The sequence below is a fragment of the Arachis hypogaea genome, chromosome 20 (assembly GCF_003086295.3).
Source record: "Arachis hypogaea cultivar Tifrunner chromosome 20, arahy.Tifrunner.gnm2.J5K5, whole genome shotgun sequence".
Taxonomy (NCBI): domain Eukaryota; kingdom Viridiplantae; phylum Streptophyta; class Magnoliopsida; order Fabales; family Fabaceae; genus Arachis; species Arachis hypogaea.
In genome coordinates this window covers 61,150,899-61,170,566 of record NC_092055.1, presented here as the reverse complement: position 1 = coordinate 61,170,566, position 19,668 = coordinate 61,150,899, and the positions used below count along the sequence as shown (strand labels likewise).

At 36.6% G+C, this 19,668-nt stretch overlaps 1 protein-coding gene and 1 non-coding gene across 5 annotated transcripts; one reads left to right on the top strand and one right to left on the bottom strand.

The window, feature by feature from the left end:
- The first annotated feature begins 1,496 nt into the window (after positions 1–1,496).
- Positions 1,497–1,604, top strand: LOC112787828 (small nucleolar RNA R71). Its single transcript, XR_003195218.1, has one exon. It is a non-coding gene; the product is annotated as a small nucleolar RNA R71 (small nucleolar RNA).
- Positions 1,605–4,909: 3,305 nt separating this feature from the next.
- On the bottom strand, positions 4,910–17,638 carry LOC112786015 (uncharacterized). 4 transcript variants are annotated; one of them, XM_072229946.1, is made up of 3 exons: positions 16,848–17,617; positions 16,601–16,748; positions 4,910–5,324 (listed from the first exon to the last, which is right to left on the bottom strand). In XM_072229946.1, exons 1-2 carry the CDS (start codon positions 17,454–17,456, stop codon positions 16,671–16,673), a joined length of 687 nt encoding a protein of 228 aa, XP_072086047.1. In that variant the 5' UTR covers positions 17,457–17,617; the 3' UTR covers positions 4,910–5,324; positions 16,601–16,670. The 4 variants fall into 4 exon arrangements, with proteins under 4 accessions (XP_072086047.1, XP_072086048.1, XP_025685225.1 ...); XM_072229947.1 differs by having other exon boundaries at positions 4,911–5,324; positions 16,601–16,741; XM_025829440.2 differs by lacking the exon at positions 4,910–5,324 and adding an exon at positions 13,564–13,776 and having other exon boundaries at positions 16,848–17,638.
- Between the last annotated feature and the right edge of the window lie 2,030 nt (positions 17,639–19,668).

Below are 19,668 nucleotides of genomic sequence, written 5' to 3'. Positions count from 1 at the left end.
TTGAGTTTTAAACATAAGGTTTTCCTCATTCAGTTGAAGGACCAACTATTCTCTGTCCACATCAATCATAGCTTTTACTGTGGCTAGGAAGGGTCTTTCAAGGATGATGGATTCATCCTCATCCTTCCCAGTGTCTAGGATTATGAAATCAGCAGGGATGTAAAGGCCTTCAACCTTTACTAGCACGTCCTCTACTAGTCCATAAGCTGTTTTCTTGAGTTGTCTGCCATCTCTAATGAGATTCTGGCAGCTTGCATCTCAAAGATCCCAAGTTTCTCCATTACAGAGAGTGGCATTAAGTTTATTCCTGACCCCAGGTCACACAGAGCCTTCTCAAAGGTCATGGTGCCTATGTTACAGGGAATTAGGAATTTACTAGGATCGTGTTTCTTTTGAGGTAGAGTTTGCTGAACCAAGGCATTTAGTTCCTTGATGAGCAATGGAGGTTCATTTTCCCGAGTCTCATTACCAAATAATTTGGCATTCAGCTTCATGATGGCTCCTAAATATTGAGCAACTTGCTCTTCAGCAATGTCTTCATCTTCTTCAGAAGATGAATATTCATCAGAGCTCTTGAATGGTAAAAGGAGGTTCAATGGAATCTCTATGGTCTCTAGATGAGCCTCAGATTCCTTTGGTTCCTTAAAGGGAAACTCCTTATTGGTCCCTGAATGTCCCAGGAGGCCTTCCTCACTAGGATTCACGTCCTCCTCCTCCTCTTTGGGTTCAGCCACCCCAAGTAAGGTAATGGCCTTGCACTCTCTTTTTAGATACTCTTTTGTATTGCTTGGGAGAGTACTAGGAGGGGTTTTAGTGACTCTTTTACTCAGCTGGCCCACTTGTGCCTCCAAATTTCTAATGGAGGACCTTGTTTCATTCATGAAACTTAAAGTGGCCTTAGATAGATCAGAGACTATATTTGATAAGCTAGATGGAGTCTGCTCAGAATTCTCTGTCTGTTGCTGAGTGGATGATGGGATAGGCTTGCTATTGCTAAACCTGTTTTTTTCACCATTATTAAAGCCTTGTTGAGGCTTTTGTTGATCCTTCCATGAGAAATTTGGTTGATTTCTTCATGAGGGATTATAGGTATTTCCATAGGGTTCCCCCATGTAATTCACCTCTGCTATTGCAGGGTTCTCAGGATCATAAGCTTCTTTTTCAGAAGATGCCTCTTGAGTACTGTTGGATGCAGCTTGCAATCCATTCAGACTCTGAGAAATCATATTAACTTGCTGAGTCAATATTTTATTCTGAGCCAATATGGCATTCAGAGTATCAATTTGAAGAACTCCCTTCCTCTGAGGCGTCCCATTACTCACAGGATTTCTTTCAGAAGTGTACATAAACTGGTTGTTTGCAACCATGTCAATGAGTTCCTGAGCTTCTGCAGGCGTTTTCTTTAGGTGAATGGATCCACCTGCAGCATGGTCCAATGACATCTTTGATAATTCAGACAGACCATCATAGAATATATCCAGGATGGTCCATTCTGAAAGCATGTCAGAGGGACACTTTTTGGTCAGTTGCTTATATCTCTCCCAAGCTTCATAGAGGGATTCACCTTCTTTCTGTTTGAAGGTTTGAACATCCACTCTAAGCTTGCTAAGCTTTTGAGGAGGAAAGAACTTGGCTAAGAAAGCTATGACCAGCTTATCCCAAGAGTTCAGGCTATCTTTAGGTTGAGAGTCTAACCATATTCTAGCTCTGTCTCTTACAGCAAACGGGAAAAGCATAAGCCTGTAGACCTCGGAGTCAACCCCATTGGTCTTAACAGTATCACAGATCTGCAAGAATTCAGTTAAGAACTGAAACGGATCTTCTGAGGGAAGTCCATGAAACTTGCAGTTCTGTTGCATCAGAGAAACTAATTGAGGCTTTAGCTCAAAATTGTTTGCTCCAATGGTAGGGATTGAGATGCTTCTTCCATGTAAATTGGAATTTGGTGCCGTAAAGTCACCAAGCATCTTCCTTGCATTGTTATTATTTTCGGCCATGTCTCCTTTTTTTTCGAAAATTTCTGTCAGATTTTCTCCAGAGAGTTGTGCTTTAGCTTCCCTTAGCTTCCTCTTCAGAGTCCTTTCAGGTTCAGGATTAGCTTCAACAAGAATGTTCTTATCCTTGTTCCTGCTCATATGAAAAAGAAGAGAACACAAAAGAAAATATGGAATCCTCTATGTTATAGTATAGAGATTCCTTTATGTGAGTAGAAGAAGAAAAGAAATTCGAACACAGAAAGAGGGAGAGGGTTCAAATTTTTAAGAAAGAGAAGTGTTAGTAGATAAATAAATAATTAAAAGAAGGTGAGAGAGAAGAATTTTCGAAAAAAATTGAAAAGAAAAGAAAAATATTTTTGTTTTTATTTTGAATTTTGGTTAGAATTTGAAAATTAAGAAAGAAAAATAAAATTAAATCAAATTAAAATTTAAAATAATTAGTTAATTAAAAATAAATTTTGAAAAAGAGGAAGGTGATTTTCGAAAATTAGAGAGAGAAAATTAGTTAGGTAGTTTTGAAAAAAGATAAGAATCAAACAAAAGATAGGATTAGTTTGAAAAAGATTTGAAAATCAATTTTAAAAAAATAAGAGGTTAGAAAAGATTTTGAAATTGATTTTGAAAAAGAAATTTAAAAAGATTTGATTTTGAAAATTAAAGTTGATTGATTACTTGACTAACAAGAAACAAAAAGATATGATTTTAAAATTTTAAAGATTGAACCTTTCTTACTAGGCAAGTAACAAACTTAAAATTTTTGAATCAATCACATTAATTGTTAGTAAAGATTTTGAAATTATGAAACAAAATAAGAAAAAGATTTTTAAAAATCAATTTGAAATTTTCGAAAATTATGAAAGAAAAATGAAAAAGATTTGATTTTTGAAAAAGATAAGGTTTTTAAATTGAAAATTTGACTTGAATCATAAGAAACAACTAAATTTTTAAAACTTTTGACTAAATCAAATCAAATTTTTGAAAATTATGAGCGAAATAAGGAAAAGATATTTTTTTTTATTGTTGAATTTTAATGATGAGAGAGAAAAACATCAAAAAGATTCAATGCATGAAAATTTTGGATCAAAATAAATGATGCATGCAAGAACACTATGAATGTCAAGATGAACACCAAGAACACTTTGAAGATCAAGATGAACATCAAGACTTATTTTTGAAAATTTTTAAGAAAAGAAAAACATGCAAGACACCAAACTTAGAAATTTTTAATTTTAAGACACTATGAATGCAAGAATGCATATGAAAGACAAGATGCAACACACAACAAGAAAATATGAAGATCAAACAAGAGGATTCATCAAGAACAACTTGAAGATCATGAAGAATGCAATGCATGAATTTTCGAAAAATGCAAGAAAGAGATAAACATGCAATTCACACCAAACTTATAAATTGACAATAGACTCAAACAAGAAACACAAAATTATTTTTGGTTTTATGACTTTATTAATTTTTTTTGAATTTTTCAAAAATTAATTTGAAAAAGAAAAATAAGGATTTCAAAATTTCTAATGAGAATTCCAGGAATAATGTAATGTTAGTCTAAAACTCCGGTCTAGGAATTAGACATGGCTTGCTAGCCAGCCAAGCTTTCAGTGAAAGCTCCGGTCTAAAACACTACACATGGCCTATGGCCAGCCAAGCTTCAGCAGAACATTATATACAACAGCTAATTTGCTGAGAAAGACAAAGAAGCTCTTCTCAAGATAGTTGAAACCTCGGTCCAAATAAAATTAGACATGGTTTAACAGCCAGCCAGGATTCAACATATCTTATGAAACTCTAGAATTCATTCTTAAAAATTCTGAAAAACATAGAATAATTTATTATTTTTTTTTTGAAAATTTTTCGAAAATAAAAAGCTTTAAAAATAAAAACTTAAAATTAAAATAAAATTACCTAATCTGAGCAACAAGATGAACCGTCAGTTGTCCAAACTTGAACAATCCCCGGCAACGGCGCTAAAAACTTGGTGTGGCAAAATCGTGATCATTCATTCCTTGGTAACGGCGTTGAAACTTTATACGCACGTTCATAATCTTAATTCTTTGTCACAACTTCGCACAACTAACCAGCAAGTGTACTGGGTCGTCCAAGTAATAAACCTTACGTGAGTAAGGGTCGATCCCACGGAGATTGTCGGCTTGAAGAAGGCTATGGTCATCTTGCAAATCTCAGTCAGGCAGATTCATATGGTTATGGATATTTGATCATTAAAATATAATTTAAATATAAAACAGGATAGAGATACTTATGTAATTCATTGGTGAGAATTTCAGATAAGCGTATGGAGATGCTTTGTTCCTTCTGAATCTCTGCTTTCCTACTGTCTTCATCCAATCCTTCATACTCCTTTCCATGGCAAGCTTTATGTAGGGCATCACCGTTGTCAATGGCTACTTCCCGTCCTCTTAGTGAAAATGGTCCAAGATGCGCTGTCACCGCACGGCTAATCATCTGTCGGTTCTCGATCATACTGGAATAGGATTCAATAATCCTTTTGCGTCTGTCACTACGCCCAGCACTCGCGAGTTTGAAGCTCGTCACAGCCATCCCTTCCCAGATCCTACTCAGAATACCACAGACAAGGTTTAAACTTTTCAAATCTCAAGAATGGCCGCCAATAATTCTAGCCTATACCACGAATTGAATAGAAAATAACAATAGTACTTTGCATTAATTCATGAGGAATAGCAGAGCTCCACACCTTAATCGATGGTGTGTAGAAACTCTACCATTGAAAATACATAAGTGATAATGGTCCAGGCATGGCTGAATGGCCAGCCCCCAAAAAGTTCTAAGATAGCATAAGACTAATCAAAGATCGGATCCCTAACATGATAGTAAAAAGTTCTATTTATACTAAACTAGTTGCTAGGGTTACAGAAATGAGTAAATGATACAGAAATCCACTTCCGGGCCCCCTTGGTGTGTGCTTGGGCTGAGCATTGAAGCTTTCACGTGTAGAGGTCTTTCTTGGAGTTAAACGCCAGTTTGTAACCTGTTTTTGGCGTTTAACTCTGCTTTGCAACCTGTTTCTGGCGTTTAACTCCAGAATAGGGCAGAAAGCTGGCGTTGAATGCTAGTTTGCATCATCTAAACTCGGGTAAAGTATGGACTATTATATATTTCTGGAAAGACCTGGATGTCTACTTTCCAACGCAATTGAGAGCGCGCCATTTGGACTTCTATATCTCTAGAAAATCCACTTTGAGTGCAGGGAGGTCAGAATCCAACAGCATCTATAGTCCTTCTTCAACCTCTGAATCTGATTTTTGCTCAAGTCCCTCAATTTCAGCCAGAAAATTCCTGAAATCACAGAAAAACATACAAACTCATAGTAAAGTCTAGAAATGTGATTTTTATTTAAAAGGCTAATAAAAATATACTAAAAACTAACTAAATCATACTAAAAACTATGTAAAAATAATGCCAAAAAGTGTATAAATTATCCGCTCATCACCGAGCTATCAGAGTGACGCAGCTGGAAGCGTGACATTTTGATAGTTAGGTTGTTATAATTTTGGTAGATTGGAAGAATAACCATTATTCTAATTGAGTTCTTATGAACCTTGGAAAAGCAATTTACTTAAACAACAACTTGAAAACAATTTCTCCTAAATCACTAATTATCTGGACTTAGCGAAATAACTAACATATAATCCTCTTATATTTGGGTAATTAGGGTTTTTGTGGTACATAAACTAGAATTGGACTTAAACCTCTAATTAAACTTAAGTGACCATGGAATTGGCGGTTAACTAGGTTAGAGGTAAAGAATTATAGTTTGTCATGAATTGAATCTTGCATGATTAGAATGATTGGTAAGACATAGGAATTCGAAAGATAAACAACTTTAAAACCTTAACTATTCTCTCATATAATCTTCACAACAACCCGTTTACCGTTTGCCTTCAATTTTCTAAATTTACACATTACTGCAATTAAACTCTCAAAACACCAATTTTTGTTTGTCTGACTAAGTGAATCACTCAACCATTGTTGCTTGGTCCATCAATCCTTATGGGATCGACCCTCACTTACCTGAGGTATTATTTGGTACGACCTGGGGCACTTGCCAGTTAGTTTGTGGACTTTAAATTCGGCACTAAGATTTTGGCGCCGTTGACGGGGATTGCATGTGATTGACAACTACTGGTTGTTTGATTTCTTAGATTAGGCATTTTTGCTTTAATTTCATTTAATTCATTTTTTTATTTTAAAAAAAAAATTGATTATTTTATTTATTTATTTTTCCTTTATTTCTGAAATTAAGTTTGGTGTCCCCTAGTTATTTTATTTTAATTTTCCTGTCGAAATTTTTTTCCAATTTTTTTACTATAATTTTCTAATTTTTATTGCTTTATTTAATTAGTTGTTTTATATTATTCTTTTTACTCAGGTTGCCTCATTGGGAATTCCCTTCACTCTGACGTAGAGATTCCCATCTTTTCTTGTTTTCTATTTGTTTATGTGCAGGAATAGGAATAAAGACCATTTTCTTGAATTTGAACCTGAGATTAAACGGACCTTGAGAAGGCGTTTACAACAAGCTAGAGCTTACAAAGCCAGTGAAAATCTCAGAGATAATTTTGAGGAGGAAACTGAAGAGCTCACCATGGATCCAGACCACAATAACACGATTAATGTAAATGTGGTTTATCCGAATGCAAATGGGCAACCTAGGAGGACCCTTTGCTCTTATACTGCTCCTAGCCTAGATTTCTATGGGAATAGCATTGTTGTACCCCCTGTTGCTGCTAACAACATTTAGTTGAAGTCTCAGTTGATTTCTCTGGTACAACAGAATTACCAATTTCATGGACTCTCGCAGGAAGATCCGAAGTTGTTTATTTTTAATTTCCTATAGATATGTGACACTATGAAGACCAATGGGGTCCATCTTGATGTCTACAAGCTACTTCTATTTCCATTTGCTATACGGGACCAAGCAAAATAGTCGCTTAACACCCAACCCAAGGAGAGCTTGGACACTTGGGATAAGGTGGTTAATAGGTTTGTGACCAAGTTCTTTCCACCTCAGAGATTGACTAAGATGAGGATGGATGTCCAGACTTTTAGGTAGAGAGAGGGTGAGTCTTTCTATGAAGCCTAGCAGAGATATAAGTTGATGCTCAAGAAGTGTCCTCCTGATATGTTCTCAGACTGGATTCAACTACAGATATTTTATGATAGAGTCTCTGAGACCGCTAGAATGTCTCTGGATAACTCTGTAGGAGGATCACTTCACATGAAAAAGACCTCTGAGGAAGCTCTGGAGTTAATTGAGATGGTTGCCAATAACCAATACTTATATTTTTTTAAAGGTCTGCAATGAATAAAGGAGTCATGGAGCTAGATGCCATAGATACTATTGTTGCTCAGAACAAGCTCTTATCTCAACAAATGAATCTTAATACTCAACAATTGAGTAAAATGCAAGTGTCTGTTATTCATAACCCAAAATGCTCCTTAAGATGCCTCTTATGACATGAGTGGTGGCTTCACCCAGGGTGAGTCATATGATTATGCTCAATGCCCTCACGAACAGGTCAATTTCATGGGGAATGCTCTTAAAAACCCCACTAATGATCCATATTCAAAGGCCTTTAATCAGGAGTGGAGAAATCACCCAAATTTTGGGTGGAGAGATCAATCTCAGAGGCAACAGAATCTTAATAATTCTCAAGGTGGTTATAGTCAGAACAATTTCAATAACTGCCAGTTTCAGTCCTCACAACCACAAGCTCAACCTCAGAATACTCCTGACTTGGCGGCTATGTTTGCAGAGCTCTCTAAGAATCAACAGAGTTTTATGTAGGAAACTAGAGCTTCACTCAAGAACTTAGAGATGCAAGTGGGTTAATTGAGCAAGCAAGTATCTGAGAGGCCTCCTAATACTCTCCCTGGTGATACAGTGATAAATCCAAGAGAAGTGTGCAAAGCTATTCAATTGAGAAGTGATAAAGTGGTGGGTTTTGAGGCTAAAGGTGATGAGGAGCCAGTTGAAAATGAAGCTCCAGAAGAGAAGCAAGAAGAAGTTGAACACGCCCCTCCTAGGCGTGCGGACAACCCATTTCTGGTCTCTCTTGATACACATCCTACATTACCTAGGGTGCCTGAATACAAGCCCAAAATGCCATATCCTCAAAGGCTTCAGAAGGCTTCCAAGGACAAGCATTTTTCAAGATTCTTAGAAGTCTTCAAGAAGCTTCAAATCAAAATCCCTTTTGCAGAGACCCTTGAGCAAATGCCTCTTTGTGCCAAGTTTATGAAGGAGTTGTTGACCAATAAGAAGAATTGAAAGGAAAGTGAGACCGTGGTGTTGACAAAGGAATGTAGAGCAATCATTCAGCAGAATCTTCCTGAGAAAATGTAGGATCTACGAAGCTTTCTAATTCCTTGTACTATTGGAGATGTCACCATTCAAAGAGCTTTGTATGATCTTGGAGCTAGCATCAACATCATGCCACTTTCATTGATGAGGAAGCTCCAAATTGATGAAGTAAAACCCACTCGCATATCTCTTCAACTTGTTGAACATTTAATTAAATTTCCTTTGGGAGTTGTTGAGATTCTTCTTGTTAAAGTGGGTCCATTTATTTTTTTTGCTAATTTTGTTATACTGGATATGGAAGAGGATAAAAATACTTCTATTATTCTTGGAAGACCCTTTTTACCTATAGGTAGAGCTTTGATTGATGTATAAAAGTGTGAACTAACCCTGAGGGTCAATGAAGAGAAAGTGGTCCTTAATGTGCTTGAGGCTCTTAAACACCCTAGTGATTTTGAGGGGTGTATGAGAGTAGATCTTGTTGAACCACTTGTTCAAGAGGCATTTGAAGTTGATGAACTTGATGATGCTCTAGAGCCCCCTTCTGAGGATAGTTTGTTTGAGATTGAGGATTCACCACCTCAGGAGGAGGTATCCCACACACCTAGCTCTAAGAAAGAGGCTCCAAAACTTGTATTGAAGCCTTTTCCTTCCTCTCTAAAATATGTATTCCTAGGCAAGCATGAGTCATATCTAGTGATCATTAGCTCTTCCTTGAAGTCTGAGAAGGAAGAGGCTCAAGAGCCATAAAATAGCACTTGGGTGGACCATTGGTGATCTGAAGGAAATTAGTCCAACCAAGTGTATGCACAAGATCCTGCATGAACATGATGTTAAACTAGTTGTGCAACCACAATGGCGACTAAATCCAACCGTGAAAGAGGTGGTCCAAAAAGAGGTAATGAAACTTTAGGAAGTTGGAATTATATACCCTATTTTTGATAGCCCTTGGGTGAGTCCTGTGCAGGTAGTTCCCAAAAAAGGAGGGTTGACAGTGATCAAGAATGAAAAGAATGAGTTGATTTCCACAAGAACCATCACTGGATGGCAGACGTGTATTGATTATAAGAGGCTCAACACTGCAACAGGAAAATATCATTTTCCCTTACCTTTCATTGATCAAATGCTTGAAAGGTTAGCCGGTCATGATTTTTATTATTTTCTTGATGGATATTCTGGCTATAACCAAATTACAGTGGACCCCCAAGACCAAGAAAAGACGGTATTCACATGTTCTTTTGGAGTATTTGCTTACTGGAGGATGCCGTTTGGACTCTGTAATGCCCCAGCAACTTTTCAAAGGTGTATGATTTCAATTTTTTCTGATATGGTTGAAAAGTTTATTGAGGTGTTTATGGATGACTTTTCAATTTTTGGTAATTCTTTTGAATCATGTCTTAAGCATTTATCTCTAGTCTTGAAACGGTGTCAAGAATCAAACCTTGTTTTAAATTGGGAGAAATGTCATTTTATAGTTATAGAAGGTATTGTTCTTGGACACCGAATTTCAAGTAAGGGAATTGAGGTTGATAGAGTAAAGGTAGAGGCAATTGACAAATTACCACCACCAACTAATGCTAAGGCAGTTAGGAGTTTCTTGGGTCATGCAATTTTACAGAAGGTTTATAAAGGACTTTTCAAAAATTGCTAAACCATTGAGAAACCTCTTGGTTGTTGATGTTCCTTTTATTTTTTATAATGAATATTTGCATGCCTTTTAAACTCTAAAAGCAAATATTATCTCTGTTCCCATCATAGCTCCACCTAACTGGGATTTACCGTTTGAGTTAATGTGTGATGCCAGTAATTATGCCATAGGAGTTGTCTTGGGACAGAGGCAAGACAAGCTTATGCACGTTATTTACTGTGCCAGTAGGGTATTGAATGATGCTCAAAAGAATTACACAACCACATAAAAGGAACTACAAGCTATTGTGTATGCCTTTGAAAAGTTTAGATCCTATTGGTGCGTGAAATTTAGAACTCGCACAACTGAACTGGCAAGTGCACCGGGTCGTCTAAGAAATACCTTAGGTGAGTGATGGTCGAATCCCACGAGGATTGCCGGAATGAGCAAGATGTGGTTATCTTATAGATCATATTCAGGCGAATAGAAGGATAGTTGTTTGTTATCGGCGCATAAATAAGCAATAGCAATCGAACGTAGAGACAGCTATTAGCAGTAGTTAAGGCTTTGGATATGCTTCTTCTTCTAAGTTAACACGTCATACTCTTGATGCACCACTATTTCGTGGTACATTTTATACTTAATTTGAGTGGATTTCATCCAATATTCCCACATTTACCCAATGAAATAGCATGGTTTTATAGATTCTCCTTAATTTGCACTGAAGAGTGAAAACATACATTTTAGGCCTTAAATTGGTTAATTTTGATTCACCTTTGATTCCACTAGATGCCTTGATGTGTGTGTTAGTGAATCTAGGTTGAAAAGGTTAGGAATGGATCAAAGGAGTGAAGAGAAAAGCATGCAAGTAGAGAAATCATGGAAAATCAAGGATTTGGGATGCAATCAATGATGCGCACGTGTAGCAGACGCGCACCCATGGAAGTTGAAGTTGCATGGCGACGCGTATGCGTACATGACGCGTACGCGTGGATAGCAAATTGTCAAGCGACGCGTACGCGTGACCCACGCGTACGCGTCGATGCTCGCACGTGACTTTATTAAAGTGAAAATGCTGGGGGCGAATTCTGGGCTTCCCATGCCCAAATCCAACTCAATTCTGAGCCTATTATATGCAGAAATCAAGAGGAGATGAAGGAGTTATTTTTAGTTTTGAGTTTTGAAGGAAATGCTTTAGTTAGTTTCTAGAGAGAGAAGCTCTCTCTTCTCTCTAGAATTAGGATTATGTTAGATTAGGATTTCTCTCTATTATACTTTTCCTTTTGTAATTCTTGCTCCTCTACCTTTCCTCTCTCAAGTTTAGCATTCAATTCTTGTAATTGTTTACTTTTATGTTGATGAACTATTATTTCTTCTATTTTCCTTTAATGCAATTTTATGTTTCATGTTCCTTTATTATTGATTTAAATTGTTGTTGTTTAATTCCTTGCAATTAGTAGTTGTAGATCTACTTCTCATCTTGCTTTCCTTTTATACCTTCTAAGTGTTTGATAAAATAATTGGTTGGATTATGGAGTAGATTTTTCTCCTCTTGGCTTTGGTAGAGTAATTGGAGACTCTTGAGTTATCAAACTCCTTTGTTGATTGATAATTGAGAAGTTGCTAATTGGTTTGAATTCCACTAACTCTAGTCTTTCCTTTGGAGTTGACTAGGACTTGAGGAATCAAATTGATTTATCCACTTGACTTTCCGTCATAGTTAGAGGTTGACTAAGTGGGAGCAATGGATAATTGATGTCACAATTGAGGAGGATAATAAGGATAGGACTTCTAGTTTTCATACCCTGCCAAGAGATTTCTTAGCTATAGTTTACTTTCTTGCCATTTATCCTTCATGTCTCTTATCAAAACCCCAAAATATACAAGTCATAACCAATAGCAAGAACACTTCCCTGTAATTCTTTTGACAGACGACCCGAGATTTGAATACTTCGGTTATTATTTTTAGGGGTTTGGTACTTGTGACAACCAATTTTTTGTATGAAAGAATTATTTGTTGGTTTAGAAACTATACTTGCAACAAGAGTTTATTTGGGAATTCTAAACCATCAAAAATCCATTCATCAAAATGGCTCCGTTGCCGGGGAATTGCAAATGTGTGCTTGTTATTGGTTATTGTACATATGTGAATATTGTGAATAGTTTTCTCCCTTGTTAGTTTGCTTGTTTGATTTGGTACTTAGGTTTTATCTCTTGTTTTTGTGCTTTTTGTTTTTGTCTTTGCTATCATGAATTCTCACTTTGGCTATGAGTTTGGCTCTAACTATGTTGTAGGAAATGAAAACTTCAATGAGGATATGCATCAAGGATGGAATAATCAAGGTTGGGAGGAGCCTCAAGCTTATGGACAACCTTCTTGGCAACAACCTCCTCCGGTCTCTTATAGGTATAATTCCACTCCTAATGCATATCAATCCAATGGCTATGATGGACCTCCTTGTAGTTACCAACAAGCCCCACCATATGCTTATGAACCTTATCCTCAACATAATCCTCAACCATACTCACAAGCCTCTTTTTACCAAATACCTTCATATGACCCTAATCCTTACCCACCATATCAACAATCATATGAACCATATGAACCACATATAGAGCCACCACCATTCCAACATCAACACTTTCAAGAACCACCCCTCCATACTATTACCAAGATGAACCACCTCCAATGTATGAAAATTTTCACCCACAAGATGAATGCTACTTTCAACCATAACCTCCCATGGAAGAATATTCTTGTCCATTGATCCGAGAGCCATATGATCCTAATCATGTTATCCAAGCGGAACAAGAATCAAGAGATTGTCTTAAGGAAACATTGGATCAACTTCAACCAACCATGGAGCGTGTTGTGCAACAAGTGGAAAAAGTGGAGAGTGTTGAACCACCACAACCCTACCAAGAAGAATCAACTTCCTATTATGAACCCTTTCTCCAAAATAATGAACCCTCCTATCCACCCCACGCCCCAATGGATGATGATTCTCTCACTTTGCTACTTCAAGGACAAAGAAAAATGCAAAGGGAGGCACTAGAATCCATAGCCGCCTTGAATGAGGTGATAAACCGATTAACCTCGCAATTCTTGAACACTCAAAGCACTCCCATGGCCACATGTGGAGGATCATTTGAAGAGCATAGCATGAAGGAGAGATTGGAAACTTCGGTGGATAATAAAAATGTTGCTTTGTGCTAGAACAATTGGAGGAACCTATGATTGATGAAGACAAGGAAGAAGTGGTTGAAGATTTAGGAGATGCGGAGTCTCCATGGGAATCTAAGGTCATAGAAAGTTTGAAGTTGATGTTGAGGAAGAAAGTGCACATCCTCCAAAGCATATCCCATATGAAGAATTGGATGGTGTAACGTCCCGTCCAGCAAAATACCTTGCTTAAGTCAGGGTATTTCCACTAGAAAGAACATTACGTAACCTTCTCTAGTATTAACTACTTAATTATCGAGCCTTTGTATCGAGTTTGCGTTTCAGTTTTAAGAAAATGCCAGAAAATTTTGTTTTTTTTTTTACTTTTTTATTTTTCTGATTCATTAAAGTCATAATTCAAACATTCGCAAATAATAATAATCACATAAATATTATTGATAATAATTCTTATACAAAAGAGACCAAATGAAACTCAAATACAATATACTAAACCTACCCCTCTATGTAAAATAAAATCTCAAAGGTCAATAGCGAGGGGACTCTATGAAAGCAATTAAGACCATAAGGAAAACCTACTGATCGCTCGCAGCTTCAAATTGCGTCTTCAAACCTGTCGCTGAAAGGGTGGAAAATTTGCGGGTGAGAACCAAGCCACATGTTCTCAGTAGAGGTAGAAAATACCGTGAAAGTAAGAATAAAACGCAAATAGTTAATTTCACTCAAAAGTATTTAAAAGAAAAACTGTTTTCATTTGCAGTGATCTTTACTCGCCGTGTCAACCTTTTATTTTGAAAACCAACCGCATAACATTCAAAAATCCAAAATCTTATAAAGCATCAGTTAATTATCCAAAATTCTAAACCCATATTTTCCTTTATAAAAATCTTAAAAGTTTTCTTAGACCGTATGAATGACTAATCTGTTCCAAGCATAGGTTCATTAAGTCTATGCTGAACCAACTCAATTTTTCATACTTACTAAACCTCAAACACAATCCAATCACGGCCTCAGGCCCAAGCAATTCAACCAGCACCCAATTCAGCACAATCCAGCCAATCAGTTACAAACACAAGTAATGAGGTTCAAACACAATCAAGAGAAATTATATCAAGTATAGCAATTAGCAGTTAACATAATTATTCACTTAGGCAAACCAATTACAATATACACACCCAAACAATGTCACATAGATGCATATGATGCATGCCTGTCCTACTGGCCATGAGCTCACGCGTCAGTTATGTTGCCAGACCCGACTCAGATAAGCGAGATTAGACCACCATCCTTATCCGTAGGTTCCATAGACAAGCGGGAATTAAACCACCATCCTTGCCCGGAACACGCAAGCGGGATTAAACCACCGTCCTTGCCTCCACAGTAAGCGGGATTAAACCACCATCCTTACTGGGTACATAAAATAATATGCAAGCGGGATCACACCACCATCCTTGCTGAACAATTTATCAATACGTGAGCGAGATAAAACCACCGTCCTCACTGCAGGCGGGACAAAACCACCATCCCTGCACAATGGTTTACGCCCTGAGCAAGCGGGACTAGACCCACGCCCCTACCAACAATCTCATAAACCAAATATTCTTTTCTTAAAAGAACCATTGAAATTATTATCATTAAATAAGCCTTAAATATTTATTTTGATCAAGTCCTTATGCTTTTAGAAAAATTTGGACATAATCTCCTTTAAAAATAGGACTTAGCCACCCTTACGGGTCCCAACCAAACAATTTACCAAGCTCTTTTCAACCTTTCCAATATCAAATCAATTCAGAATCAAACAATTCCAACATTGAATCAGCCATATAACGCTAAGGTTCATCAGCCTCTTTCAGCAATTGCCACAACAATATATCCTCAAAAACATTTGATAATAGAAAATCTATTTCTTAAATCCCATATATAAAATAATTACCAACATAACTTGACAGCCTGATTTCCATTTTGTTTTTAAAATATCAAATGAATTCGGAATTACGTAAACTTTATATCCATGCGATTGTCTCGGATTAAGCTTTCTATTAAATCAAACATCATAATTTTTTGCTGACTCTAGCTTTAGGAATATAAGCAAAACCGTGACTGTTCTGCAGTGTTTTAAAACCAGAAGATAGCAGCACCATATAACATTTGAAATTTCATATAAAATCCAAATTAAATCCAACTACCTTCAAAATTAATGTGGTTAAACATAACTCATCCGAATTTCTTTCTCAATTGGTTCCAGGGTCATACCATTTTTAATGAAGGAGTTACGTAGCTTGGAAGTTAGATAATTTTCTGCAGAATTCTGTTTTACAAATCATTGAACACAACCTCTTTCAAGTCCCATAACTCACTTATTTAAACATGGAAAATCCTGAAATTAAAATCACATATACTAAACATACTTAATTTTCACCTCCAATTAGTTTCATCTTAATATCTATCCAGGATCAAAAGTTATAAACTTCCAAAGTTACTAATTTAAGAAAACAGAATCTGGTTTTTTCTACATAATGCATCATCATTCAAAAATTCATATCTTTAAAAATACAAATCCAATTGTTCTGAAATTTTACGGCATTAAAATAATAGGAATAAAATTTTATTTAAAATTGGTTCCATTTCAAAATTCAAATAGCAGAATTTCGAATATAGGAATCAAGTTGCTGCTGCGTTAAACGTTCTGCAGAAAAACCAGTTTTGACATCCATGATTCAAAAATTCACCATAAATCATAAACTTAGTGAAAAAGTCTCAAATTCAGCAGTCCAGTTTCCTATATCCCCAAGCTCAATCCAGACTTGGTCCCACGCAATTTCGATAATCACAGAAATAGTTATAGTTTTTCAAAGTTTTCGGCTTCCTTTAAAAATAATGCAGAAAATCAAGTTTTACATTTTAACTTTGAAAAATCATAACTAGTTCTATAATTAATTCAAACTTCTTAAAATTGAGTCCCAACAACAACTTTTATTATACTTTACTCAGCTTTTGCTCTTATATCATTTCGATTATCGTTGAATAACTGATTCACTTCTAAAGTCACCTTTTAATTTCAAAAATCAGTTTTTCAGCAATCTATTTAGTATTCAAAATCCAACCCTTCAAAACCCCTCAAAACCAATTCCAAATCAACCACCAACCAAGTTCATTAACATTACAATATACCAAATAACAACTCAATGGCAACAAATCCAACATAACCCATTAAAATTTAGAAATTCTCAACAATTAGTCATCAAGCAATTCCCAATCCACATAATCAATCAATATCACAAATCAACAATTCCAAATCACAATCTCAACCATTCCAATCACAATTTCAGCCACAATTCAATAATTACATAATCAATCAATTACTCACAGCTATTAAATCTATTTGTAGTTATTCAATAAACCTTGTAGGCATTCTTAAATTGAAATCGTTTTAAACCCCCTACCTCAAAGTGTCGAAATCCATAGAAATTGGGAATGCTGCACTCATGAACAACAACCTTAATAGTAGCCATATCATCTCAGAGTAGTAGCAGCAACAGTTTGGCATCTCCGATGAACGGCAGCAGCATTATTTCCGATTCTTTCTTCACTCTCGCAGTAGTAACCACGGTGGCAACAAAATAGAGTTCAAATTCAATGGAGTCGGAAATGAAAATGAGTTCAATAAAATTGGAACTACAGATAGCTTACAATAAATAATCGGAGCAGCAACAACAGGGTTTTCGGGCAGCTCCAGTGGTGGTGGAAAGCTTCAGCATCAGCCAAACAGCAGCAGTAACAATTTAGAGTAGAGCCAGAACAGGGCCACGCCAACAATAACAGTTCCAGCAGCGGCGATTGCGTCTTCTCAGATTCCAGAAACCAGAGGCAGAAGCAGAACTGGCTAGCTTCTCCATTCGGTCCTCCAGCGATGATGTCCGGCGATGCAACGGCTCGGCGACGGCGACGGCTACGAAGGGCACGAACGGGGACACTGGAATGACGGTGACGGAACCCTCGTAGTGGTGGTTGTGGACTGGTGGCGACGGCGGCGTGGAGCATAGCTCCTCTCCTTGGTGGCGAACCTGACCCGCGTTCGTTCTCTCTCTCTGCTGGCCCCTCAACGACGACGGCGGGCGAGCTCCAGGGCAACGGTGGTGACAGCGGGACAAGACGCGACGGCAGCTTCTCGAGGTGGCGAGCTCGCAGCAATGGCGACCATGGAGACGTGGCGGGACGAGGTTGAACGGCGACGCTGCAGTTCACGAGGATGACGACGATGGTGGCACGGGCTCCTTGCGGTGGCAGTCCGGCGGTCATGGTGGCGCGGCAGCAGCTCTTCCCTCTCTCTTTGCTCTCTGTTTCCGTTTCTACGTTAGGTTTAGGAAGAAAAGGGGGGGGGTATGGTGCGGCTGAAGGGAGAAGAAAGTGGGTAGGTTAGGGTTTCTGATTAGGAACTTAGGGTTTTCAATTTGGGAAATTAGGGTTTCTGAGTTTGATTTGGGAATTAGGGTTAGAAATTAGGATTTTATAAAAGAATATGGATAGATATGAATAGATATTTTGATAAAATTGAATAATAGAGTAATTTTAGAATCAAATATACTCTATTAAAAATATTTAGGAACATTATTTATCAACATATTGCTAAGTTCAATCAATTATTTCTAATTTAAATTATAAAATGAACAAGTTAATTATATTTTGTAAAGTACAATTTAAATTCAAATATCAATTTTCTAGATTAAATCATATAAATCTCTATTATTTTTCCATATCTGAAACTTTAATTTCAATTTACAAAATATCTAATTATAATAAAATTACTTAAACTTAAAGTATTTATAAAAATCCATTTAATCATTCCTAATAAATTAATCTCTAAAAGTTCAAACTAATAAAATAAACCATAATTCATTCATAATAGAAATTACTTAAATTAAATATATAACACTTCCATTACTAAATTTTATTTCCAAAGCATATGAAATAACCAATTATAAAAATTACATAAGAATATTAATTGACTTAAACTTCAAATATGAATAAAACTAATTTAATTACTCTTAATTAATTAATTCATAAAATAAGATATCAAATTAGTAAAATAAATCGTAACTTTTTCAAGATAAAAGTTACTTAAATTAAATTGTACAATTCTTTATTATTTTTCAATTACTAAAATTATACAAAATATTCCATTATAATTAGATCACTTAAAAATATTAATTGATTCGAAATAAAACTATCTCCGAATCTATTTAATTATTTTTAACAAAATAATTTCTAAAATTATAAAGTTTAAACTTAATAAGATAAAATCACAATTTATTTATATTTAGATTTTCAAAAATGCGGGATGTTACAGATGGGATAGAGAAAGAATTGTGTTCCCTTGGAATTGAAGATCAAGCATCAAATCTTCTTGGTGAAGAAGACAAAATTGATGAATAAAGGGTTGAATTTGAGAAATCTTGTAAGGAGGTGGAGGTCCTTAGAAAACGGAGGACGAGATACGCTTTGTCAAGATCCTTGAAAGCCTCTTTGCCTAGGTTGCCATCTACTTCTACATTTGAGTAGGTGAAATTCTTTTCTATTAGCTTTATTAGCCCACTCAAATATGGCTTGCTTGAAACGAATGGTCAACTTAGGGAACTTTGTGGGATGAAGCACAAGAGAAGGATGTTTCGTGGTTGGCGTTTCAAATCAAGGCTCATTTTGGTTGATGCTTCAAGGGTTAAATACAAAGGTTAGACTAGTGCTCAATTAGGTGGGTCTAGAAGGATGTTTGGTCACATCATTAAGAATTCACCTTACTTACCGCCCGGATGGAACAATGACGATCAACTTGAAGATGGGTGCCAAAACAAAGTGTAAGATCCCAGATCGCACAAGGAAAATCAAATTTGGGAGCCCATGGTTTGTGAAGAACTCCATCAAGGCTTGAAGTTATTGATTTTAAAGAATTGAGCTTATTGGAGATTCAAGCATTGGTGGATGTTCCAAGATGAATTTAAGCACAAGCCACCTTGACGAGGAGCTCTCCATAAGTCCAACTTAAGGACAATAAACAAAAGTGCTAGGTGGAGACACCCCACCAAGGTAAAATCTTTTCATTCTTCTCTTTTGTACATATTGGTAATTAGCATAATTTCACGCTTTGTTTAGTTTGTTGAGTTTATTTCATATTTAAGTATGTTAACTAAGGTTTTATGGTGTTTTGGTAGCTGTTTGGGGGTTTGGAATTCTTGGTTTGGTGCAAGAACTTGAAAATTTTTGAAAAATAGAGCACCATCCACGCGTTCGCGTGCCCCACGTGTACGCATAACCCAAGTATTTTCGGCCATCTACCCGCACGCGTCACCCACACGTACGCGTGGATTCAAAAATTCCAACTCCATGCCAAATTCCAGAGAGTTGCGCCCACATTGCGCGAACATTGTGCCTAAGGCACAAAATCGACCCACACGTACGCGCACCCGACGCGTACCGTCGCGTCTCTGGTTTACCATGCATGCGTACGCGTGACACA

What these genes read in the sequence shown, in the direction of transcription:
- LOC112786015 (XM_025829440.2), bottom strand. Translation starts at nt 17,456, where the DNA reads ATGACCGCCGGACTGCCACCGCAAGGAGCCCGTGCCACCATCGTCGTC. An exon ending in TGCTGCTCCGATTATTTATT is followed by an intron (nt 16,749 to 16,847) that starts GTAAGCTATCTG and finishes TACTACTGCGAG; the next exon opens with AGTGAAGAAAGAATCGGAAA.